Source organism: Cibotium barometz, chromosome 24 (genome assembly GCF_041138505.1).
Source record: "Cibotium barometz isolate CiBa-2024 chromosome 24, ASM4113850v1, whole genome shotgun sequence".
NCBI lineage: Eukaryota > Viridiplantae > Streptophyta > Polypodiopsida > Cyatheales > Cibotiaceae > Cibotium > Cibotium barometz.
Genome location: NC_141069.1, coordinates 29,290,140 through 29,318,043, shown reverse-complemented (window position 1 = coordinate 29,318,043; position 27,904 = coordinate 29,290,140). Strand labels below are relative to the sequence as shown.

General features: G+C 43.4%; 1 protein-coding gene and 2 pseudogenes across 1 annotated transcript; 2 read left to right on the top strand and 1 right to left on the bottom strand.

Moving 5' to 3' along the window:
* Window positions 1-1,476: 1,476 nt before the first annotated feature.
* LOC147625142 (uncharacterized) lies at window positions 1,477-4,945 on the bottom strand. Its single transcript, XM_086818943.1, has 2 exons — window positions 4,749-4,945; window positions 1,477-2,179 (listed from the first exon to the last, which is right to left on the bottom strand). Exons 1-2 carry the CDS (start codon window positions 4,899-4,901, stop codon window positions 1,505-1,507), a joined length of 828 nt encoding a protein of 275 aa, XP_086675069.1. The 5' UTR covers window positions 4,902-4,945; the 3' UTR covers window positions 1,477-1,504.
* A 3,822-nt stretch (window positions 4,946-8,767) lies between these two features.
* LOC147625141 (uncharacterized) lies at window positions 8,768-9,318 on the top strand (annotated as a pseudogene).
* Window positions 9,319-25,383: 16,065 nt separating this feature from the next.
* LOC147625140 (uncharacterized) lies at window positions 25,384-25,985 on the top strand (annotated as a pseudogene).
* The last annotated feature ends 1,919 nt before the right edge of the window (window positions 25,986-27,904 follow it).

Here is a 27,904-nt window from a genome sequence, read left to right as displayed (position 1 = left end):
CCCTTATGGAGTAAGTAATGATTTCAGGTTTTTCTTGATTTGAAAAGGGTTCTTTTTCCTTCCATCTGGCACAATGTTTTTTGTGCTATACTGTTCTTGGCTATATTCATGTTTTGGGTACAATATCAATCCAAGCTCCAATTTTTCAAACTATGTCTTAACTTTACAAGCTTGGAATCATACAATATTAAGATTTCTGTATTGTGCAAACTTTCAATAACTTGAATCTGTAATTACTTGGGATATCATATCTGTCATCTTATCTTATCTTTTAAATTGCACAAGGCTGATCTTATCTTGAAGGTAACACCATTATATGCGGAAATTTGAAGTGTTATCTTGATGAAAAGTCAATCAATTCTCAAGGTTCTCATCAATTTATCCCTCTTCTTAGATACTCTTAATTTGGTGATATCATCTCAACCGTTGAATTAACTTGATCTTAGAACTTGTCCCAATCGATTATTCTTAACACGACTATGAATTATACTTGGGGGTTTCATCTCAGACGGCTTAGAGCTTACCTTCTCATGATATCAATCCCATATAACACCAAGCTATCTATGTTCTTCTTATAGAAGTATTTCCAATACTAAGTTGTAATGAAGGCATCAACCGCCTGGCTTTAGAATTTATCAATAAATCTTAGAGTAGTCAAACTTAAGGTTCTCTTATGATCAAATTTCTTTACAATGAATAACCATAGCCGTACACTGGCTCAGAGATCATAATGTCAGACAAAATGTATGGTTCAATGTTTGAGAAAATCCAAGATGATCATTTATTCTTCCAAGATCGACAATTACATAACTTGAAAATATTCTTGCTTAACTGTAAGGTACCTTCATGTAAGAAGTATCCTGAGATTATATACACTTTAATGATTACAAGGATAGAAAACTTGATCTTAACTTGAGATATATTCTTTAATCAAAGCAGTTCGCAATCCTTTGTGAAATTCCTCCCATCCGACTTCCTTGAATTCGGGAGGCTTGGCTGTTACTTGTAAAACTTGGTACTCTTTTGGTAAGGTGGGTAATCCAAAATTATTTGGGGAATGCGATCGCCCAATGACTGCTACTCGATTGGCTGCTATGACTTTGGTTATCTGATCGTACATCCATTGATTTCGCAAGACTAGTTTCTTGCCGGAAACAAATTGTTCTTCTGATTCTGGGATTGCAATAAAGAGGTACAATTGGATTATCTTAAGCTTTTCCATCCATAAGAATCGAATATGATCGTATTCGAGGAATTCCATTTGTGAAGCATTAATATAAAGATAATTTCCTCCTTCTAGCCAAAATGGCTTCTGGCGATGGAACTTGTAATCCCAAGGAAAGAAAACCTTCTCCAAAATGCAAAGCATATAGTGCTCTGCTCAAGAAAGAAAATTGATAATTACTTGACAATCTTTGAAGAGAGAGATCCTAAAAATATCATCTTATTTATGAACAAGAGTATTTACAAATTGGCTTGAGTGATTTAAACTCCAAGTTAATCACTACTTTGGAACATACTCATCATCACTAGGATTAAGGTTAAATTCTTCTATGCTACCTCCTTCCGCATCTGTCCTAGAGAAAGAGTCATTAATAATTGAGGAGGTAAATTCCCCTTTCGGAGGAGGATTGTCAATCATCTCTTCGTAACCATGAAACTCATGAGCTGGAGTATACACATAATAGGGTACTGGAGAGAAAACTTCCAAGGTCCTATATACATCAGGTAATTGTGGGAGACCAAGGTTACTCTCTGGATCTGAAAATGAAGTTCCCCTACCCATAATTGCGATTTTGTCAATAGGAATGACACTAGCCACCAAATCATACATCCAACGAATTTGGAATAGAATACTGCCATTGATTACGACAGTAGAACCTGGGTGAGTTTCGAAGAAGCAAAACAAACGAACAAGACGAAGTTCTTCAACCCAGCGTATACGTTGCAGATCAAGGGTCGAATTTTCCACCCTTTCAGCATAGATGTGAAAGTAGGGAGTTCCTGTTACACAACATGTGACTTGCCCCCATCCTTGATTGATACCAAAGGGATGTGGGTTTGTAAGACCTTCCAGCGTCTGCATGACCATATTTCGGACTCCAAGGTGTGGCGAATTGCATGCCGTAGGATATAGCTGTTGAAGCATGCGTCCCCCATCATAAATCTGTGGGTCAACCTGTCATCATAACTTAAATTCTCATAAAGAAATCTTAACGGAATGACTATTGAAAGTCAAGGTCCAGCAACCATACACTCTTGTAGAGAAGTCCTTGATGTGCAAAATTATCGTAATTGAAAATTTCTGAATTTATATCCTAACTTCATCATGAAGTTTAAACAATGTACTAGGAAGATAATCTCTTACTCGAGTATTACAAAACTCCAGGTCTTGCAAGTAGTTTAAAAAAAAATCTGCTCAAGTTCATTTTTGGTACCAACGTCGGACAATCATCAGCATGGAAATGCTAATCGCAAGTCTTAACCTTCTTTAAAGGTAGGAGGGTACTTAGAGGTTTCTAATATGCGATACACCTTAGGGATTATAGGAAAATCCCTTATCATAGGACTGGCCTCGTCTCTCATCAAGAATAGCGATGTGGTCATATGCTTAAACAAGCAATGCTTAAGAAAAATCTCAGTGTTTTTTTGGGAGAGCTCTTCTCCACTCAAATCAACGTCTTGGAGGGTCCATCGGCCCAACTTAAAGAGGGTGATGATGTTGTTAGTCTACTTTAGATACCATACATCAATAAGGTTCACTGCTTCAGTTTGGATAAAGAAGTAATGGGTATCTTATCACTACCAATTCTTGTAAAACCATCGGGAAGATAAAAATCTGCTCCCGGTAAAGCCATAAAATTTAGGATATGCATCCTTATGCCTCGAAATTTCAATGATGGTGAAATGCAAGCTGCCATGTACTTGGTTCAACATCACATATTTAGGTTAGGGGTCCATTTCATCCTAAAAGCAATTTCAAAACCAATCCCTCTTTGTGATAGATATCATAAACTAGCCTTCCCATGGAGCATAGTTTTTCAAAAGGTGTTTATCAATCAAATTTCCTTAGCAGTTCACCACTGCCTTAATTCATTAACAGTTCCCCACTGTTTTGATTTCTTAACAGTTAACCACTGTTTTCAACAGCTACCCGCTGTTTTTGCAGTAATAGGCAGTTCTCCATTGCCTAATTTCAACAGTTACCCACTGTTTTTGAATTGTCAAGAAGTTTTTCCATTCAATCAGCGTAAGACAAAAATCAATCATTCTATGGCTATGAAAACAAGCAGTGTTTTACTCCATCAGTCATAGTAATTTAAAACCAAATCAAGTGCTTCAAGTTATGCTCTGATACCACTCTGTCATGTCCCCAATTAAGAGATATGGAGATCATGTTGATAGATCCTAGGACTACCTAGAATTCCAATGGACGACACTTGGTCCTCGCATCGAGTCCGAAGATACGAGCCAAAGGAGTCTAAAGATCCTAAGTCCATCTCAATTAACTGCAAAACCTTATCGAAGTCTCCTGAAGTCTTTAAACTAATTCCCATCAATACAATTCTACATGCACCGGACGCATGGAGTTGTAGAGGTACTTCGCCTGCCCTGAATTGACTCGGCTCCCCGAGGCTCAAAGCCAATCCCTGAGAGGCGACATCCTTGGTTCAAAAATGGTTCCGGCTCCCTGAGGCTCAAGAACACGTTCGTCCCCTAAGATGCGGTGCTTACACTACGATTTCTACTTTAAATGTTTGAGAAGCCACGCGACTGATCGCGTCCACCCTGCCGTAGATGCCTCCCGTCGGGGGTAGGACATCACCCGCTTCCCATGACCATAAGTTTCCTAATTACTACCACACTGTTATAACATGGAAAGACAGGTTCCTTTAAGTTATTTATAGAACATTGTTCATTAAATCAGCCCTTCAATCATTCTTTCCAAAACAAGGGAATACAATTTCGCAATCAAAAACATCATTCATCCCATAAACACAATATCAAGTAATCTTATTTGATATGTACATCACTTGTAGCTTAACCAGCTATATATGTACATCACTTGTAGCTTAACCAGCTATCAAGTACATCACTTGTAGCTTAACCAGCTATCAAGTACTTGTTGCTTAACCAGCCAACAAGTCGTTAGACTATCTAGAATTGTCTAACTCTCTGCTCAGGCTACCCACCGAGAGAGACTCTCAACTCCGGCTAACCACCAGGAGGAGGTACCAAGGACCATGTGCAAGCGTCGTTGGTAGGACTTTATTGCACCATCTATCTCCGTGCCCAAGAATAATAGACAGCTCATCCGTCCACGGTCTAACCGACCCTTCAGTGGTACGGGCATTCGGGCTAACCACCCGGCTTCAGCTTATTGCTGGCATCGGCTACCCACCGGCATCGGGCTAACCACCCGGCATCGGGCTACCCACCCGGTACTCCAACGAAGGCTCTTTTAGCCTTGATGTCCATCTGGACTCAATTACATTCCATGAGAATTCCAGTGTTTCCCAATTGAAAACCAATCCATCCAGTTTCAATTCTTGCAAACAAACCTTGATAGAATACATTCTTTTGAAACACATTAATACACATGCCGTGTTTCTCACTTGAATCTCTTCAAGTGCTTTTTCATAGTCCGTTTTCCCTTTATTGATTCCTAAGGTCTAACTAAGGTCTCGCGTGATGCAATGTTAACTTAAACTTTTACTGTTAGACTTAAATTGGGTTTTGGGATCAACCTCTTGGGTCGCTCGGGCAACCACTTGCTCTTGTTCGCGTCCCTCGTGCTGCTCCATCGGTGCCTTGCTCTTTTCCTCGGCCGCCAGCTTCTCGTGTTCCTGGCTCGTTCCGGCGTCGTCATTGCGGGAGATTTTAGCTCGCTTGGGTGCCATTGCTTAAGTCTACAAAAGACTAGCTAATTAGTGGAATCTTTGTAGAATCTTGTGATTCTTGGTGTTTTAATACCTTTAAAGGGTCCATTTGAGAGTCCATGACCCTTATGGGTCTTTGTGTGACCTCAATTCTTACTATTAAGTTCCATTTTATGCTTTTAATTGCCAAATTGTTCATTTTCCACTAGATTCCTGGAATATTCCCTGGTAAGAGCTAGTTTCCATGGGAATTTCCTAGGAAGGTTTAAATCTTATTAAATCGAATGAGATTGATTCCAAGGTTCATACCCTCATCAATTATAGATGGAAGGAACCATATTTCATAGGTTTGAATTAAACTTTTTCCCTTTAAGGTCAAATTTTGACCTAATATACTAAAACCTAGATTTGATGGACTTTTATGAATAATTTGTACCTCCATAATTTTTCATGGGTACTTCATAGTCTAATTTAGTGTCCTACAAAGTTTTGTAATTATTGGAGTAATAAATCTATTTTTCCCTATTTTTCTCTTGTAACAATTACACTAGTTTTGAGGTATTCTTGATCAATTAGCTATCAATGTAGCTCCAAATGATGAACCCTATTTATCATGGGTTATTTAAGGTGTTTTACACCTTTGGTAATTTTCTTGAAGTCGGGAAAAATCATTTTCTATTTTCCCCACTTAAATTAAGTTTTAAAATAGGCCTAGTAATTATTGTATACTTCAAACATTTATGATAATTTTTTATAAGGTAATTCTCAGCTTAGGGGACCTGTAATAAATAGGTCAACCCTAATTTTTAATATTTACTATTTTTCACTCTCAAAAAACCCCAATTTTGGCCCTTTTTTGGCTTGGAAATATATCAAATGAGCTCCAAATGGAAAGTCCTATTTTTTATGGGCTAAACATGACCTAAAGTACCTATGGTAATTTTCCCAAGTGAAGGAAAAATCAAGTGCTATTTTTCCCCTCACTTTTGGATCTTAATTATCTCATAATAAAAATTCTATGAAGAGATAATTAAAGAGCTATTTATCCCAACTCATTCTCTGTATAAAGTACCCGGGATAAAGAGGACATCATCAAATTTCACCTAAAACTAATTTCCCCTTCAAAAATAGGGTAAATTTCAAGGTATTTTGGCCTTGATAATTAGCTTGAGTAAAATTAATGAAAACCCTCTTAGCCAGAGGTTTATTATACTTAGATTGACCTAGGATAAATAGGGCTTGGCCCAATGTTTCATAAAACTTCAATTTTGAGTGAAACTAGCCAATTTTGACACCTAATTGGCCCTCATAAATAATTTATTGATTAATTGACAAATCCCCGAGAGGGTTATGTTCTAAATGCCCTCAGTATGCAGGGATAAATAGGGCTTGGCTAGATTCTTTATAAAAATGGTACCTCCTTTGTAACACATTGCCAAAAATGGCCTAATTAAGCCTTAATCATAATTAAGAAAATATGCAGGAAATTTCCAGCCCCTTAATTACATCAATTGGGACTAAAACAAGTGTGTGTATGGCATTTAACCTCTTCCATTATGTGTAAAGAGTCAATTTCAATTGAAATCCCCCAAAATTGCCTACTATTTCCCCGCTAATCAAGTAATTAAGCATGATTAGTGTCTAATCATAATTTGCAGAGATGACCAGCCCATTTAATCATGAAATTAATGATCTACTTAATCATTTAAAGGCTCAAAGAATCAATCTTTCCCAAACTATGCCCCCATTTCTTCCAAAATTGCCTAATTTTGACCCTTAATTAAGGGGGTAATTAGCAATTTACACTTAATTAAAGTGCAGGTCTTAAACCAGCCCCTAATTCATCAAATTATTGGGCCAATTAGTCATTAAAATGGTGTGTGTATCATCCATTCATCATTGATCTATCCAATTTTTGTAAAATTGCCAAAATGTGATTAATCCTTGCCCAATTAGAAGACAATTTTTAATCCCCTTGTTGTAAATGATGCTTTCAATGATCAAATGGTGCATTATGATGGATTTCTAACCACCCAATGAAAGCCTAATCAATGCTTTAGCCATTCATAATTGAAGAATTCAAAACTATGCAAGATTAATTAAGTAGATTAAGAGAGATAGCATAATCATGGATTAGCTACCCGGGGAGACTACTTTGATGAAGAGCTTGCTTGAATTGGAGAGGTGTATTTGCTGATTTGATGTAGCTCCTTTATCCCCTTGCTTCACCTCTTCTCTTCTTGATGATCTTCTCCCCCAATTGGTGTGTAATTAGTGTGTAATTGTGTAATTAAATAAGAGTAATTTGATGATAGTGTAGTTATTGATGAGTAAGTGAGTAGCTAGATTGAGGAGCTCATTAAATAGAAGATGGTGATGATGATGATGATGACCCTCCAATTGCTTTGTGATGAGATTAATCAACTTGATTAATTCTAGCTAATAGAGTAAAGTAGTGTAGATTAAAAAATGCTAATCATGAGGTGATGAGAATGCTCCTTTTTATAGATAAAAGGGATGAAAAGGATTAGCTCACACACATATACACACCTCAAAGATGCGCCATTTTGAGAAAGAAAGGGAGAGAGTATTGTTGCTAAATATGTGCTTTAGTTGTGCTTGAATGCTATTGGCCCACACTTACTTTTCACTTCAAATTTACTTTATCAACTTAATTGGTTTGATGTGAGATGTGCACATTTTATGCACATGGATGAACCTTATGCTCCTTTCCACATCCATGCTAGCTCTGCTCCAACTAAAACTTACCGGCTCCAATCATTTTCTTCCATATTTTTTTATTATTCTATTACTTTCTGACTTTATTTGAAGCTAATAAAAATGAAGTTTTTGTAAAGGAAATGTTACTTAAAAATTATGGGAACATTACAACGAGCAAGGCCCGTCTCTTCCAATTTCGGCAGGATTCACTAGCCATGTCTCAAACCTTGCCATAGCCATTGATAGAAGCCTGATTTGTTCTAATTGGAGTTGGGAATCGCGTACCCTCTATTGTATGTGAACAAGTTGCCCAAGATATCGTCGATTGTCAAGAAATTACCCACACTTTGTCTTGTGCAACCAACCCTACCCAGGCAATCCTTCGTGGACGGCACAGAAGACCCCAACCCATGACCGTAATTAGAAGCCTATGAACTTGAGGTCTGGACGCATCATCCAACCCCGCGAAGAGAGTGCTTCAAACGATCCAAGATCACTTCCGAGTATTGGAACAGGGCCATCTGTAGGGTCACAAGCAAGTGAAGCAACCCACCTCCGTAGGATCCTTAGTGAATCCTCTCTCTCTCTAGTGATACCACGAGTAACTACGGGGAAGGAGATAACCCAAGGGTCGAGGCGCCCACAAGCAATGCGAGCCTATTGGATAGATTTTCTAATTTCATCGGCTTGGAAAATACAAACGCCAATGCTTCCCCTGAGCCACTGGCAGATGAGGAAGTTAGCTCCTACTTCGCTAAGGAAGCCCCAACCGAACCACCCCATGTAGAGATCACAGTACCCCCACTAGCCACGGATGAAGAGGTTCCTCTTGCTGACAATGGCATGACTCATGAGGAGTTGCATCAGATTGAAGAAGCTCTCCAATTGGAAGCGGAAGCCACATTAAGAGGGCAGCAATGATTAATTGAGCGCCAGGCTAAGGCCAAAACTATCGCCAACAAGGGCAAGGCAAAGGTTGACGACATCGTACCAATTGATGCAAGAGTGTTCCACACTAACAATTGGGAATACGTGGTCAAGACACAAACTCTCCATGACAAGGTCACTAAGTAGTGTCGTGGGAAGAGTTAAGCGAGCATACGAGAGCTGCCACAACCTATCCTCTATTTAAGAAGATACTTGCAGACTGTCTCAATCACATCATCATGCAAGAACGTCTGAGACTGGGAATAGACTATCCTTGCGAGGGCCCCATCTTGTTTGTCCAGACAAGCGAGTCACGTGGTCCAACCTTAGAAGAAATGGAGACCCCACAAAAAAGTAGGAAGGATCCTCCCATGATGATCTCTCCGGGTTATCAAGAGAATCCTCACGCCTCTACTTCCATCTCCACCAAGGCTCCAATTGACGATGGTTCCATTCCCTTGAGCTACATACCTTATGAAGAGACAGTCTCACACCCACCCCCTGCAAGTAATATCCCAAGCACTAGTAAGTTTGTTCCAAGGAACCTTACAGAGCCATCTACGTCCAAACCACCAGTTGGACCCACTTACAGTTATGCTACCAGCCCACCAAATACACTAGGCTCTGTTCCTAGACCGCCCATGTACACTGTATATGCTCCAAGACCTATGACAGGACCTGGATTTATGCCGCCTACTACCATACCTCTCCACCGTACCCCCCCAAGATTTCCCGCTCGTGCTCCGGCACCCACCACTGCAAGAGCTGCATCGCCTTTCCCAGGGGTTGACTGTCCTTACCATCTTCCCCTACCAGTTGCTGCCGCAAACTGCTGACCCCATCGCTGTTTTTGCAGCTGCTGTAGGGAAGGCTATGGCCGAACAGTTAGCCCCTTGAGCAAGGGATCCTAATCGAGCAGACTCACGACGTTCGGTAGATATTGCCAAGCTTATGAGCAAGTTCTCTGGTGATGGAGATCCTAGGCAACACCTAGAGATATTTGAGCAAGTTTGTGAAGCCTTGAGTGAGAGGAATGATGTCTCAAAAAGCCATGCTTTTAGTCTCACCTTAGATGACAAGGCTGGAAAATGGTATCGCACGCTCAAACCCGAGGAGAAACAAAACATGGCCACCATCAAGACGGCATTTATAGCAGCTTTTGCTAAGCAAGGACCTAAGTGGGAATTATCATCCCAATTACATTTGGCTGAGCGAAACAATGGTGAATCCATGCGTGATTTCATCAATCGTCTCAAGCACCTAAACTCGCAATGCAAACCCCACGAACGGTTCAGAGATGATCAGCTTTTGGATCGTCTAATCAATGGGATGAAACACAGAGTTGTACAATAGCTTGGTCACAAGGGGAATAACCACATGGGATGACACTGTTGCAGCAGTAATTGAACTAGAAGACAACCTAGAGATTAAAGAGGCAACTAGTGCACCTAGTGAGACTGCATCGATCCAACCTTCTCAGGCTACTGCCCCATCTATGGAGAAAATGGTAGCTGCCTACATCCAAAAGCTATTTCGTACAAATATGCCCCAACAGCGTAAGGAACCTACACGTGAGCTAGTCTTTTGCTCTACTTGCAATGAAAACCATCCCATAAGTGAGTGTCCCACACTTCGACCCAAATATTTCAATCCAGGATATCAAGGCCATAGGTATGGCTATGAGGGCCAAAACCATAGATTTCGCCCCCCTTATCAATATGCTCCTAGGCCTGTGGCAGCCCCACTTGCCTTACCCGCACCACCTGCTAATGTCCAGCCTATCGCCATTGTCCCAGCTCAGGAACCAAGGCCCTATGCCCTGCTTGTCCTTACCACCCCTACACACCTTATCCACCACCAGTCTTACCCCCTCAGCCACGAATCATACCAGTCAATCAAGTAGTAGCTGAGGAGGAACCAGAGGAGGAGTACAACCCACCCGAGGGTGAGGAGGACTATGAGATCTATCCCGAGTACTATGTCAATGATCCCGAGGGACCAAAGCCTCTATCAGGTAACCGCTTTAGGAAGGGGGCAATCCATGAATAATGTGGGACGACGACCACCCCTGCAATGCTATGGCTGTGGAGGACCTCACAAATATAGCGAATGTCTTGACAGGAAACCCCTACAGTGTTTCCATTGTGGTGAGCCTCATAAAGTGGCAGATTGCCCGTACAAACCAAGTACCAGTGCTGCCCCAGTACCTAATCCACATCTACCCAAGGCTACGTGTAGTGATTGTGGCATCACCCATTTGATCCCACAATGCCCACACAAACCACCCAATGCTCCCGTGATAGCACCGTTAAACATGATGAGTAGGATTATCCTGAGCGAAAAGCCTAAACCAAACCCTACTCTCAATGCTCTGACAAGGTTGCAAGCTAAGGCTGATCCCATCCTAGCTGCAAAGAACGAGAATGACACCAAAAGTACTACCTCAGACAAGAGACAAAACAGAAAAAAGAAGGCCAAAAAATCAAAAAAGAAAATTGTGGGTACCACCTCAGATCCCGTCACCATACAAAATGCAAGTGATGATTCAGATAACTCGTCAGTCTCTGAATCTAACCATGATCAGTCTGGGGATACAACCAAACCTAACCATGCAAGACAGCCTAAGAAAGTAAATCCCAACAAACCTGGTGTTTATCTAGCATCGGAACAGGAAATTCAAAAGCTCCACGAAGCTATTGAATTAGTCCAAGAAACTCAGGCTGCTATAGAACCCAACCCGAAACCCATTCCTGATGCTTGAAAATTACCCACTACAATCAATAAACCCATCCAAACTGGAAAACCCCTATAAGTACCAAGTGTAATTTTCAAGAAATCAGAAGAAGAGCACGAAGCCCAATTTGAGCGTTGGTATCAAGACATGCTCAAACACCCTAATCCTGAGGAGCATGAATCGCGCCCACGGTTCGGGGAGTCTGAGTCCCACCAACTTGGTCCCCTTGATGCTACATATCCCCCATTGGACAGTATACCACAATCGGATCACGATGAGCAAGAGCCATGGAATATGCCATTTCCACCCCAAACATCCTCAGAAGGACGAAGCGTGGTAGGTGCCCAATTGAATGCCCAGAAACTCATTAATTTCTTAGGCATGCCTACCACCACTACCATGTTAGTCAGGCTCAAAGGGGATCCGGAATTGGAAGAAACCTTACGCTCCTTCCTGAATGATGAACTTGCCGTTAATCTAGAAACTCTCCAGGAGGCTCCTCTAGAATACATACCCCCACAAGAGATGATGCATGATAAAGCTCCTGAGAACTCACCTAAAAATGACACAGTGTGGTGGCTGAGACTGATCCCAAGTCCTTATTTCGACTTTGTGTCAACATGCTTGGTGATTATTTTGAGGGTGATGATTCTAATGCAGTATTGCCAATTGTCTGCAAAGGCAATACCATTCTAGCTGTGCTTGATGAAGGAGCTGGTGTAAGCATCATCACCAAACGATGCTGGGAAAAAATGGCATGCCCACCTATGGAAGTAACCAATCTCACTGTTAAGCTGGCTAATGGAGGCCTAGTCAAGGCTCTGGGTTTACTCAGAAACCTTAAGATGAAGGTCCTCGATCATCATATATATCATACCATCGCAGTCATGGACTTCAATGATAAGCCCGGCTCTTACGAAATGATTTTGGGAAGGCCATTTATGAGAGAGTATAGTTTGGTCCATGATTGGTCTCGTAATCATGTCTATTTGACACTTAATGGTGAGCATGTACGAGTAGATCTTAAGTCCGGAAAAGCACATCCATTGGCAAATGGATTCTTCCATGAGAATTCCGATACCACTGTATTTTCGGACTCGGATGCTACCACGTCTCTTAACTATTGCAAGACTTGCAAAAAGGAGACTGACCCTGAGCATAAAGACTATACCATAGATTACAGACCAGCATTTGATGATGATTGGAATCATTTGCTAGCTACCGTAGATATCTGGGGAAAAAGAGGAATCACATGTGTAACGGCTGATGGAACCCCCATCCCTGAAGTCGTTCCTTTAAACACCTTATCAGTAGAGCATCTCAATGACACAGAGGAATCAGATGATTCGGACCCCAGTCCCGATCCTAGCACCAATGGTTCTGAGGAGGAATCTACAACCAAGCCACCCAAGAGTAGGAAATCCTTCAAGTTATGGCAAAGGGGCAAAAAGACCATTGCCCAACGTAATCAAAGAGTGAAGGATTGTACTACCTTAGCCCAATGGCTCCAGTACGTAGGTGCCTTTGACGCCAATCAAAAATTAGTCAATGATTGGGGAGAACAGCTACAGCACTTGATGCATCGTAAATCCCCCCACATTGAACTAAAAAAGATTGATGCGCAAAAGGATTCCAAATCTAGCAAGGCATCGCGTAGGAGAAAGAATCGTGAGGTTGCACAGGTAGAAAGACAAGCTAAGAAAGAGCTAAGGGAAAACAAAGCCAAGGATCTGAAGACAGATTCATACCCTGTACCCGATAGGTTTAAAGCTTTTACTATTGGGGATAGACACCTTGTTTTTGATAAAGCTCAAAGAAAGCCATCCGAGGGAAGTAACACAGGCTATGATGGCCCGGCTGAAGTCAAGGAAGTCGACTTGGCTGATGAACAAGAAGATCCCAAACCTGTTTTCATTGCCACTAATCTTTCCCATCTAGAAGAGCAAGAGTTGCTAACTTTGCTTTGAGAGTTTAGGGATTGTTTTGCATGGACATATAAGGACATGCAAGGCGTACCCCCTGAGGTTTGTGAGCATACAATACCTATGAAGCCTGATGCCAAACCAGTGCATCAAAGGCCGTACCCAATGAACCCCAAGTATGCTTCCCAAATCCAGGAAGAAATCAACAAATTAATCGAATGCAGATTCATCTATGAGATTAAACATCCAACTTGGGTATCGCCCATCGTGGTGGTCCCTAAGAAGAATGGGAAACTTAGAGTCTGCATTGATCTCAAGAAAGTGAATGCTGCGACTTGCCATGATCATTACCCACTACCATTTAGTGAGCATGTTCTTGAAAGAGTGGCAGGAAAGGAAGCCTATAGTTTTTTGGATGGTTACTCAGGGTATAACCAAATATCTATTGCTGAGGAGGACCAGCCAAAAACTACTTTCATCACTGAATATGGCGTGTTTGCTTTCAAACGAATGCCATTCGGTTTGACTAATGCACCAGCAAAGTTTCAGAGACTTATGAACCATGCATTCAGGGAATTCCTAAGACAATTCTTAGAAGTGTTTTTGGATGACCTATGTGTGCATTCGGCTTGGAAAGAGCCCCTTGAGTGCCTACGAAAAGTCTTTATGAAATGTCGCTACTATCGTATATCCCTAAATCCCCATAAATGCCAATTTTGAATAAAGCACGGTGTGATCCTAGGTCACATTGTGTCAAGAAATGGGATATCCACAGATGAAGGGAAGGTCAAACTAATATTATAACTTCCAGCCCCCACAAACTTTACAGGAGTTCAACGCTTCATGGGACATGTAGGATACTACCGATGATTCATCCTATTCTATGCTCAAATTGCTCGTCCCTTGTACAAATTGCTCATTGAGTTCAAGTGGACTGATGAATGTCAAGAATCTTACGAAAGATTGAAGCAAGCTCTAGCATCTGCTCCCATTTTAAAATCCCCTAACTGGGAAATCATCTTCCATGTGCACATTGACGCATCCAATTTTGCAATTGGTTGTGTATTAGCCTAGCCTGGCAAGCACAAGCTGGATTATCCTATAAGTTTTACAAGTAGACAATTGAATGATGCTGAGATAAACTACACTACTACTGAGTGAGAAGGATTAGCTATGGTGTATGCCGTGAAGAAATTCCGACATTACCTTTTGCCCAATCAATTCATCTTCTTTGTCGATCATCAAGCATTGCTCTACCTTGTCAACAAGCCTTGTGCTACGGGAAGGATCACACGATGGATGCTGATTCTTCTGGAATTTGACTTCACTGTTGTAGTCCGCCGAGGTAGTAAGAAACATCTCATGGCTAATCACATGTCATGCATACCCAATGGTGAACCACCCATTGGAATAGATGATGATCTAGCCGATGCAACACTATTCCTAGTGGACTCGATACCTCAATGGAGTGAGCACATTGTCGATGTTCTAGCTCATGGGCTAACAAACATTCAAAACTTGGGAACCCAGAAAGCTAGACAGATCCTTAAAGAGAGTGCGGACTACCAACTCATTGCAGGCCAACTGTACAAGAGAGGCAAGGATGACATTCTCAGGCGATGTCCTAGGGAGGATGAAACCTTGCATATCATGGAAGAGGCCCATCAAGGAGTTGCAGGTGGTCATTTCGCAGTCGACATCACAGCATGTAAGGTCATGCTAACAGGCTATTGGTGGCCTACATTATTTAAAGATTGTGCTCTGTTTGTCCGTGGATGTGACGAATGCCAAAGGTGCTCCAAACCAGGGAAGCAAGACTTTATGCCCCTGCACCTTGTGGCAGTGAACAAACCTTTTGAAAAATGGGGACTAGATTTCATTGGGCCTATTAGTCCAGCAACACGTGGATCCCAGGCCAGGTACATCATCATAGGGACAGATTATGTCACCAAGTGGGCTGAAGCTAAAGCAATTAGAAAGGCTGACGCTTTGGCCACAGTGCAATTCCTGTATGAAAACATAATTACCCGTTTTGGCTGTCCTCTTGAGATTGTGAGTGATAGAGGCTCACATTTCTTGAATGAGACAATAGAGGTTTTGACTGCAAAATTCATGATTTCTCACAGAAAATCAACTCCATACTACCCCCGTACTAATGGTCAAGCCGAAAGCACAAACAAAATCCTGGTAGCCATCTTCACGAAAACTGTAAGTGCTACACGCACTGATTGGGAACTGAAACTAACCGCAGCCTTATGGGCTTACCGAACATCCTACAAGGTGGCTACTGGATGCACTCCATTCAAACTTGTGTATGGGCTAGAAGCGGTAATGCCATGGAAATTCCTTGTCCCTAGTTTGAGAGTAGCGGTTGCTGAGAAATGGGATGGACATGAGCTTGCAGATCGCATCCGCATCCTTGAGAACTTAGATGAGGAACGACATATTGCATTACAAGGCCTAATCACTGAAAAACAACATAGAAAGAAATGGTTTGATCGGCAATTGAAGGACAAGAACATTCACAAAGGTGATATGGTACTCTTGTTTGGTGTACGAGACAAAAAACGAAAACTTAAATACACCGGCATGGGTCCATTTAAAGTGTGTGAGATAACCCCCCAAGGGACCATAAGGGTAGAAACCTTAGATGGTATTGAGACTGTAGGTTTCCTCAATGGGAGTAAATTCAAAAGATACTATGACCCCTTAACCATTGAGACCATTCAAGTAGCTCGCGACAAGCAAGCTGCTAAAGAAAAAGAGCTCAAACGCATACAAGATGCCATCAAGGAGGGCAAGGATCGGGAGGCAAAACATAAGGCTAGACGCTCCGCAAATGTGTGGACTTATGATGTATTCACTTGGGAATCCACCGAGCCCACTTGTCCCCCACCTCTGCGCACTCAAATTGAATTGTGTGGACACACTGGTAAAGTGCTTTACAATGCTTTATTTGATACAGGTGCTAGCCATAACCTCATATCCTTTAATGCTTGGAATCAATTGGGAAGGCCTGCCCTGACCCAATCCAACGTCAAAGTGAAGGGCGTGAATGGGCAAACATCTTATGTTACTGGTGTTTTAAATACAACAATCCATTGTGCTAATGGCCATCTGGAAGGCTCTTTCTGGGTAATGCCTGCAGGAGAGTTATGTGAAAATGTGCTTTTAGGTCGCACTTGGATGCTGGCAACTAAGTGCCAATTCGATTGGGAAACACACTCAGTAACAATGGTAATCCCTACCTGCCCTACGGCTATACACTGCACGCACTGTACACGGGGCCCGCATCAAGAAACATCCACATCAAGGGTGCTATCCTCATCTTCAAGCCACCATCGACTAACAATTGACCCCACTAACTCCACTCACGCACTGTACACTACTAACCATCAAAAAACAAGGAATAAATCAGCAGGTAAAAATCAAATTGCTAGGTGGCAGTGGGTCCCCAAGAAACACAACATGCAAGGGAAGGTCACAAACATGGGCTTCCAAATTGTAAAGATTGAGCTTTAAAAATAGGTCCACCCAATGTGAAAGTCCAATTTTTAGAAGCCCTTAGATTGAAAAGAGAAGGGATTATTAAAAGGAGGATAATCTTGTGTATGAGGCGAACGTGTAAGAGCTTCAAAGAGAAGAAGAGCTTATTTGTGGTGCTTCCTTCGTGCCCATTGTACTCTCCGTTTGATTCTAATGTAAAGTAAAGGTTTTTCCCATTCTATTATCTCTCTCCTCAATGTTCTTTCATTGATTTAGATGAAGAAATGAAGGTTTTATAAGTGTGTGTGTGCTCTAGGTAAAGAGTGATTAAGAGTGTGATTAATCTTTAATTAGAGTGGTTTCTAAGGCTTGCATTGTTCTATTGGTGTAACCCACACATGCTCTAGGTCGAAGAGCTTTTGCAACCGGAAGCTATTCTACGACATGAGGATGAGATCCTATGAAATGGTAAGGTACTACGTAAGTATTTGATTAAATTCAAATTATTCTTTTGATGATGCTAATGGATGATGGAGCCGCAGCTCAAAGATTCAATGACTTGGGTCAATGAATACAATGTTATCCATGAGATGTGTACCTCTCAAGACATCGATGTATAAACCATGGTAATAAAGCAAATGTTTATGTTTCTTTCTTGTCTTTATTACGGCCAATGTTTTCCATGTGCATGCAAATGTTTAATGATACACAACGCTTGCGGCGGATACGTCCCTCAAGCACCGAGTAGACTAGCACTCTACTGCAGGAAGGTGTTAAGGCTTATGTTATGTTGCTAACAAAAGACATGCATGCTTGCGGCAGACTGTGTCTCTCAAGCATCGGCTAGATTAGCACTCTAGTGCGAAATGATGCTATGGCTTATGTATGTTTTACACGCTTGCGTCGGCTATGTCCTCCAAGCACCCATGTGTGGAATGGTGTAATTCGCTTTAAATGTAGATCCAAAAGCAAATGTTTATGTACCCAAATTCCTTAAATACATGCATAGTCGAGGACGATTATGATTTAAGGGCGGGGTAATGTCATAAAAATTGAATTTTTATGAGCTTCACAGGATTTTCTCTCTCTAAAAAGTAGCTATCTAGAGAGAGAAAGCAAAGGAAAGCATAGGCTATATGCAAGGATTTGCATTAAGGTTTATTTTGACTATAGTTTATGATAGTCAAAAGGAATAAGCCTTTAAAAGTGCAAAAGTGCACATTCTCTCACTAGAATTCTAGAGAGAGAGTGTAATGGACGGGCATGGCCAACATGCTAAGATTTGCAAAAAGGTTTATCAACCCTCTCTCCCTTGCAAAATTGTTTTTGACCTCCCTTCATATTTCTTCATCTTGGGCATGCCTAGCATGTGTTGTAGCACTTGAGCTTCCCCTAGCCTCTTACCCACCCCATTAGGCTCCTCTTCCAAGCCCTTTAGCCCTCTTTCATGCTCCTTTAGGGTTTCTCCATAGCGTGGAAAGTGAAGAAAGAATGGAAGCTTTCCATTGAAGCTCTTCATCAAGGGCATCCTCTTCAAGCAAGGGCTTCTTCCTCAAGATTAACCATCTTCTTCCACCCCTTATCTCAAGCAAGGAGCATCAATTATCATCAAGGTAAGCCTCTTTAAGAAGAGGGAAACCCTCTTCTTAATCTTCTTCTTATGCTTCTTTCATGTGTTGTCTTCTCTTTCAAGCTTATGTCATGGTCTTTGATAATGTGATTACGGGTAGGATGATTAAGGATTATTCTCTCAAATGAAAGCTTTTAATCAATTTATTTCCTTCATTCATTAAGAGGTCATGATAACCCTCTTGTTTTTATGATAAAAATCATGCATAAAGAGGGGAAGTTATGGAAAAAAATTTCTAGAACCTTAAGCTTAATTTTATACATAATCCTCTTCTTGCTTATGTCTTGTTTCTAATGCAAAGCTATGTCATGCTAAGTTTCTTTAGGATCAAGTTGAATGATTGTAAGAGGCTTTCTCTTGAAAAGCCCATGATTCTTAGAATTATTCCTCAAGTAACTTGTCTCTTCTAAAAACATGTCTAAAATATGTATAAGAAGAAGGAAGACCTACTTGACAAGAATCCCATAGAGTTGATATGGGGGATTATGGCACACTCGGGGCCGCCCGCCCGTGTCCGGCCGCCCATTTGGGCGCCCGCCGGCGTCCGTCGGCGCCCGAAAAATTTAAAAATTCAAAAACATCCGTGGAGGCTTATCATTCATTTTCCTCTTTTTATTTTTTGTTTTTGGCACCGTTTGAAGACGAAAAACCCACTCCGAGCGCCCGCCCGCAGCGCCGGGAACGCGTCCCACGCGCTTCGCTGCCCGCCCGCAGTGATTTTCCTCGAGCCAACGCTTGCCCCGCGCCCTATCCCCACGTGGGAACGCGCGTGTATTTTTTCCAAAATTTTTCCGTCCCTTTTTTATTTTTTGGGCCCTATTTTCTATTTTTTGCTATTTTTCTTTATTTTTTAATTTATTGAGTATATTTTATTTATTTATTTATTTTTTGATTTCTTATTTTTCCTTTTCAATTTTCATTTCCTTCACTCCGTCCACCGGTCCCGACTTGGGCCCCACATGTACCTTCCGCTCTCTCCCGTACACGTCTCCTGTTCACGCGCGTACACGCGCACGCACCCGCCGCCAGCTCGCCCGCCAACACGCTCTCACTAATCGCTTCCGCACGCACGGGCCCACCCTTCCCCTCGCACGCCCACGCGTACGCACCCCAGTCCGCTCTCTTGCACTCGCCCACTTGCGCCCGCGTGTGCTTGCACCCGCACGCACCCGCCACTCCTTCCCCGCACGCTAGCTTCTGCTCGCACCCGCACGCATCCACCCGTCTTCTCCGCCCGCTCACTCCCGAGCGTACTCACGCACCAGTCCGTACATACGCCACACACCCTTGCGCAGGCACGCACACGCGTACCCGCACGCCCTTGTACCCCCGTGCCTCCCCCGCCTGCCCACAAACACAAACCCGCACACGCGTGCGTCTCGCCCCTCTTTGTATCTCTACCCCCGTATACCCACGCCCACGCCCACACACACGCACCCCGCCCATACGCGTGCACGCACACACTCACACGCACATACACCCTGACGCTCCCCCGCTCACTTGCACTCCCCACCCCCGACCCATCTCTCTATCGCCCCCGCTTCCCCCACACTCACCCTCACCCCGTCCCCTCACACACACACACATATATCTATACCCCCCCCTCTCTCTCCCGCCCGCACCCTGCCCCTTACCTTCCCGTTTCTCCCCCCCCGCACCCTCCCCTGAAGACCCACCCCCTAACCACCCTAACCCCCCACCTCTCCCCACCCACGGTCACCACTCCTACCCCCTACCCGCGCCCCCTCCCTTGACACCACGCCCTGCTGCCCCTCCCTTTGACGCCCTTTCCGCGCCCTCACCCCTGCCCAACCTCCCCGCACCCTGCTGCCCCCCTTGCGCGCCCTTCCCCTCCTACATCCTGCCCCTGTAACCCCCCTCCCATACACACCCACATACCTACACACACCCTCACTTTCTCCTTCCCGCGCACCCACCTCCCGCACCCCTTACCCTTCCGCACCCCCCGCTCCCTCACACACACACACATATAAACACCCATATATCTATTACCCCCCCTCTCTCTCCCGCACGCACCTCGCATCCCTCTCTACGCCCGCGCCCCGTTGCATAACCCCCCCTCACCTCGTGTCATACCCGCCCCCCCCCCCGCAATCCCCCTCCCCATCTCCTTCTCTATCTCCCCCTCCCTCTCCTTCCCTCTATCCTCCTTTCCCTCTCTCTTGCATCCACGCCCGCGCAGGAACCCCCCTTTTTAAAAGAAAAATAATTTTAAAAAAAATTTGTTAAAAGTTTTTAAAGCCTTTCAAAGGCTTGTTAAAAGCCTTAAAAAAAAGGGGCTTTAAAACCCTTTGGGCTCCCCGCGCCCGCGCCCTCAAAGGCCCGCACCTTATACGCCCCGCGCTCCGCGCTTTGCACCCCGCACTCCGCGCTACACACACCCCGCCTCCCCGCGCTGTCCCGGCACCTACGCGCCCCCTTTCACAGCCCGCGCCGCCGCGCCCACTGCCGGCCTAGCTCCGCGCCCCGCGCTGCTCGCTGCCCCACCTCCGCATCCCCGCGCTGTTGAATACCCGCCACCCCCCCTCTGCCCGCGCTGCACCAGCGCTCCTCCCCCCTCTGCGCTCCCTGTAGCCTCCCCACCCGCACCCCTCTCCTCACCAACTCCACCCCCTGGCCGCGCCCTTGCTGCGCCTCCCACCCCATACTCACCCTCCCGCACTCTTAGCCTGCTGCCCCGGCGCTCCCTTTCCACAACCCACCCGCGCTGTCACCTCACGCGCCCTCTCCACTCAGCCAACCCCACCCCACCCGCCTACCCTTTCCTCACCGACCACCCCTGCCTCCTCAGCTCGCGCACCCCCGCTGCTCCCTGCACACACACCTGCGCTCTAGCACACACACTCTCTCACACACATACACACACACACCCAACACACACACACACACACACTCACTCACACACACACGCCTGCTCTCATACACACACACACGAACACACACACACCGTTACACACACACACACACACACACACACACACGTCACACACACACACACACAAAAATTTAAAAATAAAATAAATAAATAAATTTAAAAAAATCACAAATTAAAAACTCCAAAAAAATTTAAAAAAAAATAATAAACCGTCCAATAGGACAGGTGGGTCGAGACACTCGGTCCCAGCAAGGTCCGGGTTGCTCACAAGTGGTATCAGAGCATACGTTCTCATTTTTTTATCTACTATTAATGATTGATTTAATAAGTTTAACTGCTTTCTAGCGTAATAGTGTAATTGCTCTATATGTCCCCTAATCTCTTAAATTTTCTATTGTAGGCTGGGTATGAGAGGTTCTTGGTATTCCAGATCATGTACGAGACGGCGCGTACTTCGCCGGACTTTTACTTCAAAAACGTGGTTTCAATGATCCTGGAGAAGCTAGTTCCTATCTTTCCTACAAGAGCTGAGCAGTGGGACCAACACTGGAGAAGTGCAGGGAAGTACTTCCACATTAGAGCAGACAGGATCCAAAATTTAAAGATTGACCTTCAACGTATCAGGTGGCACGAGGAGTTGGGACATGTGGGATTGTTCACTTTCATCCCAACCAAGAGGCCAGACATGTGGATAATGAGACAGGGCAAGAGGATGACCCAAAACCAGTGGGTCTATTCTCAAGTTATGAAATATATTTATCCAGAGCATGTGGCATTATTTAACCAGTTTTACTCTCGGCTAAATGACCCAACTTCAGAAGTAGGATTACCCAAGCAACCTAATAATTACTGGGTTCTAGAGTTTTTGAATGAGCCTCCAAAGTTTGTAATCATGGAGGCGACGGTTTTTCATCACTTTGTCCCCAAGAGGACCCAACCTACTGTATAAAAAACATTGTGTGAAATTAAGGATATATTTTTGTTGAAATTGCATCATTCTCTTGGCAGTTAGCCATTGTTCAGGTAGGTAGCCTTTGAAAATTGTTCAGGCAGGTAGCCTTTGAAAAAAATTATTAAGGCAGGTAGCCTTTGAAAACTGTTATTAAGGCAGGTAGCCTTTGGGAATTTTAAGGTGTTAACCTTTTTTTTTTCTAAGGCAGATAACCTAATGTCAATACTTAAAGTTATGCATGAAATAGTGAAATTTTATTGGTTAAGGCTAGATAGCCTAAATTGTTTGAGTACAATTGGGAATTCCGACTTGTCTAAGTGGAATTTATTGTACGCAGGTCGAAAGTATGCAAGCATACAATGATCATTACGTCTTCTTCCTGGTTTTTGAAATGGCTTGTAGATCAGAGGACTTTGCGTTTCACGAGAAGATAATGCTAGTCATTGACCGACTGTACAACCCTTTTACAGCAGGAATACCTGGGATAAATTGGTGGCGTTTTGTACCAACCTACAACTCGGTTGATGCCAGATATCTTGACGAGCTAGAAGTAAATCTGAAGAGAATCCAACTGTTAGAACGACTAAAGGTCGTACACCTATTCGTCTTTCGAGGTGTGTCATCAACAACCTACATTGTGTGCAATGAGGTCCAAGTACTGCAGAACCGTTGGGTATACGAACAAGTACTCAAGGTTATCCCAACAGACAGGATTATGGTGCTTTGGAATGACAGAGAAGGACTTGCGACAATGCCAAGAGATTATCGCTTACTGAACCCTAGAGAAAGACCCGTTTATTATTCTAGTTTTTGGACAAATAGAAAACTTCTCGATGGTGAGACCTTTGTATAGATAGCATAAGACTATTTTTGCGATGTAAATTTTTGGAATAACAAAGATATTTTTTGTCTCATAGGTCTCAGACATTGTCTCTGTCAACTTCTTTTGAGTGAGTCTATAATTCATGACGGTTGTATAAGCAATTTGTTTTCTGATTAATCAGGAACATGGGAACCGTGTCGGAAGCATCTATACTGAGATTCAGGAGAAGAAACTTCTCCTCAAACAGATGCAACCACCATCCTTCAAGGGTGAAGGGACGGAAGTGGAACATGATGCTGAGGCTTGGATAGAAGCCATGGATGACTATTTCTCAGAAGCGGGGACTACTCCTGCAAATCAGGCCATGTTAAGCACTTTTAGGCTAACAGGTGATGCTAATCTATGGTGGAAGCAGCACTGCAAAGACTGCGGAGTGTTGCCAAACTCCCGAAGCTGGCCACAAGTCAAGCAGGCGGTGAGAGAAAGATACTTACCTCCGGCACACGAATCCATCAAAATGAATGAGTTTTTCAGCTTACGCCAGGGCTCTCTATCCCTGGAACAATATTTTTCAAGGTTTGCAATGTTGAGTCGATATGCACCTCACCTGTCAATCGAGCAACAGATAGCTCAGTGTTGCCAAGGATTAAATAGTCCCTTGGATACGCGACTCGAAGCAATGCGACCAACTTCTATTCAGGATGCTCTTATTAGGGCAAAGTCTTTGGTAAAAGAGACAGAGCGCGAAAGGGGAAACAGGAGGCGAGAAGCTTACGTGCCTTGTAATCAGCAAGATCAACATAGAAGGGCATTTGTTCCAAATCCTCAGGCGGCGCCTAGAGTTTATGCGACAGGTGCACCCCAAAGACCATTGTCTGAAGTTGAGTGTTTTGAATGTCATGAAAGGGGGCACTACAGGAACCAATGCCCCAGGCTTCGTAATAGAGCAGCTGCAGTAAATGGGGGAAACCAGAACCCTCAAGGAGGTCAGAGTCAAAACCCCAACCCTAACAATGCCAACCAGGGAAGAGGTCGTGGCAGAGGTAGGGGTAGAGCAGCCACAGCTCATGGAAATGGCCGAGGTGGTCGTGCCAACAATGCAAGACCAACTATTACGGACGAAACGAATGATCGTGGAAGAGTACATGCAGCTATAGATAACCCTAGAGCATGGAATTAGTATGCAGTGATTCAAACCCCTGCAAATTATCAAGGTGTGTCCTTTGAGCTTTTGATTGATTGTGGTAGTACTCATTCTTTTCTCTCACCTAGATGCTTGAGAAAGTTGAAGTTGAACCAGCTACCGGCTCATCCAATGACGGTTGAGTTGGCCAATGGGAAAGAAGTAATATCAAGGCACATAGTGGGAAACCTAGATTTTGAACTAGGGGGAAAACCAACGATGGCTTATTTTAGAACTTTACCAGTTGGAGTTTATGACGGAATCTTAGGGATGGATTGGCTTACTGCAAATCGGGCAAGTATTCACTCGGCCCAAGGTACCTTCTCATTCATAGACAACCAGGGACAAGAAAGCCTAGTGCAAGGGCACAACGGAAGGCCCAAGGCTCGTCGGCTATGCAAGGCAAAAAGGTTGTTAAAAGGTTATCGTGCAGGTGACCAGATCTTCGTCGTTAAGCTCAACAAAGTTGAAGAACCAGAGGAAGCAGCTGAACCTATGTGGCTTCAAGAATTTTCTGATATATTTCCAGAAGATCTCAGGGTGTAAGCATGTTAACGTGTCACTGAAATGGCTGTCCCGGACAATGCTAGTTAGTTGTGTTTGTTAGCATTTGCTAAAGTTCAAGGAGCAAAATGAGGTTCAGTCGATGCATTGGTACTCTAGTCAGGTAACCATTTTTGTACACATTACATACTACCGCAAGGCAGGGGAGGTAGTCAAAACAATCCACTTCTTCATATCAGATGACAAGGTGCATGACACATTGTTTGTGCAACATTGCTTCATGCTGCACCGTAACTGGTTAAATCAGGAGGGTGTCACTTCTAAACAGCATTGGGTGTGGTCTGATGGTGCGGCCTCGCAGTTCAAGGCAGCCATGCCTTTCTATTTTGTTGCAAGATATGGTGGACTCGCAGAGATGGGGATGAGCTGGTTCTTCTTTGGATCAGGGCACGGCAAGGGCGAGCATGATGGTGCAGGAGCGGTTGTGAAAAGAACCTTGACCCATGAACAATTAAAACCCAATGGAGCTATATTGCACTGTGCAGCAGATGTGGTTGCTTTTTGTCAAGCCAACCTCTCGCAGGGAGCACCTGCATCATATCCATCAAAAGAAAGGGAATGTGCCCGTGTGTTCTAGGAGGTTTTAGCAAGGGATGTGAATAGGGAAGTCAAGTGGAATTGTTCCCCTATCCCTAAATCTCGCTCTATGCACGCTTTCCGTGGTCACAACCCGCAGGATCCAACTGCCCTGGCAACTAGAAGCTTGGCATGCTTCTATGATGCATGCATTCATGGAAGGTGGAATCGCTGCATCAATAAAGCTCATGTGGAGGCCTGGGAGTATCATATTCTTGAGCCATTACCTGATGAGGTGGAGGCAGATTCCAATCCAGCAGTTGAAGTTCCGACAGAGGAGGTCAATGGCTACGATGACTTCACATACAAAGGGCAGCATGATGTGTTGAGTAGCGCTCTATGTGTTGGCGACACATTTGCTGTAAATCCAGATGCTTCAACCAATGCTAAGGGTGTGGATTTCTACTTGGTCAAGTGTGTTGTAGCAAAGGAGAAGGTGGACAAGGGGTACATCGATGAATGGAGCAACGTAATTGACAGAGGCTCGCATGTTGTGCAAGGACTTTACTACAAGCAATTGGATGCATACACCTTCAAGCTAGACAACAAGCTGCCCATCGTTCACATACTGTCGCATCTAGTGCGATGTATCAAAATACCTATGGAGCACTACCCAAAGAGAAGGCTGGTGTACACAATCACTCTAGAAAGCTATGAAGCGATTTGTAATAGCATGCCCTTCAGCTTTTAAGTTGTAACAACTGGATGTGCAATATACTTATTTGCTGCAATTTATGCTGTTCTATCTTTAAGTTGGTTCTATGTCTCTTGTGCGCACTAGGTACCAACTCTAAGTCATAACCACTGGATTTTCAATATACCCCTTTTTTTTGCGCACTGTGAACCAGCGTTTTAAGTTATAACCAAATGTTCAGTAAATATGCTGCTCTACACACATTCCAAAGGGCTATATCCAAATCTTTGATAGTGCCCAGAATGAAGTGTTGAGTAGGGCTTTGGTCCCCTCTTGTATGAGCTGCAAGGCCTCTTAGAGGGAATATATATATTCCATGATTGTAATGTAATGAAAATTAGAACTGTGTTTATGCTAACTAGCATACACTGTGTATGCTAACTAGCATACACTGTGTATGCTAACTAGCATACAATGTGTATGCTAACTAGTGTACACAGTGTGCTAACTAGCATACACAGTGTGCTAACTTGCCATACACAGTGTGCTAACTTGCCAATTGAACAGGAAACATGCCAACAGTACACAAGGTACATACACATAAAATACAGTAGTACAAAATCTGATCCTGCAATCTGAAAAGAAAGTATTTATAGGTATGAACATTGAAATGAATTAGAAAGTATTGGGTTTAGGGTTTGACAAAACAGAATACACAATAGTATGAAACATTGACAAAATCTGATCCTGCAATCTGAAAAGAAAGTATTTATACGTTTGAACATTGAAATGGATTAGAAAGTATTGGGTTTAGGGTTTGACAAAACAAAATACACAATATGTATGAAATATGGACATGGCAATGCCATGGGTGATTATTACAACTCTCCATAGCATGGCAGTATGGCCTCATGTCACGATTTTCCAGCTCCTGCATTTCCCTTTCTCTTTGTAAGTTGCTCATCACTTCATGTGCTGTTTTCGCTTTTCTTTTTCCTTTGCTTTTTCTTCTTCATCAAAGCCCTTTGTATAGCGACTACTACGACATGGAAGCCCTCGAGATAGATTTCATAGGAGCCTTCACCAAGACTGGGATCAAACACAGCGTTAGCTCCTTAATAACAAAGTTCAAACAAGAGGAAAAGGAATCCATAAGAGACTGCGCAAACAGGCTTAAACAATACATATCCAGATGTCCAGAATGAGAGCTACCTACGGCTGAAAAGTCTGTCTCAATCTTTTTAGAAGGATTAAGAGACAAGAAGCTTCATGCGGATCTGTTTGCCAAAAAGCATAAGACTCTAAAGGAATGCATTCACGATGCAATCGATTTAGACGACAACTGCGACATCTACGGGAAGGATAAGCCTATATCAAGTACGGAGAGCCAGAGTACAGCCAGCTCAAGTGGAAACACAGGCAGAAATAAGACAAACAAAATAGAGGCCATGCTAGAGCTTATAATGAAGAGAATGAACCAAGTTTTCAAGCTGCCACCAAAGCCAATGAGATGTGAAGTATGCGGAGGGGACCATCCAACGTCACAATGTCTCCCTAGGCAGAATCCACAACCTTATAGGGAACCACCACGAATGGATAAATGGTGTGATTTTGAAAACAAATGGACAAACCATGAGACAGTGGAGTGCTACCATAGAATCCGGTACTTAAGAGAGCAAGGGATGGCTCAATAGCCTCCTCGACCTCACCATCAAGGACAAGGATACTCTCCCATGAGACAACCAAACTACCCTACCCAAGGAATGGAACGTGTGCAGCCTGTCTTAGGACACCAGCCACCTCTACCTGGCGCAGTGGTAGTTAGGTACATACAAACTAAAGAAGAACATCATGACGGGACCATGGTTCCTGTTAACTACTACGGAGAGGAAGAGAATGAGCAGCTAAGTCAGCAAGCCTCAGTCTCCATGTACCCACAAGAGATGCAAACGTTTCTTCCAGAGGGGCAATACTAG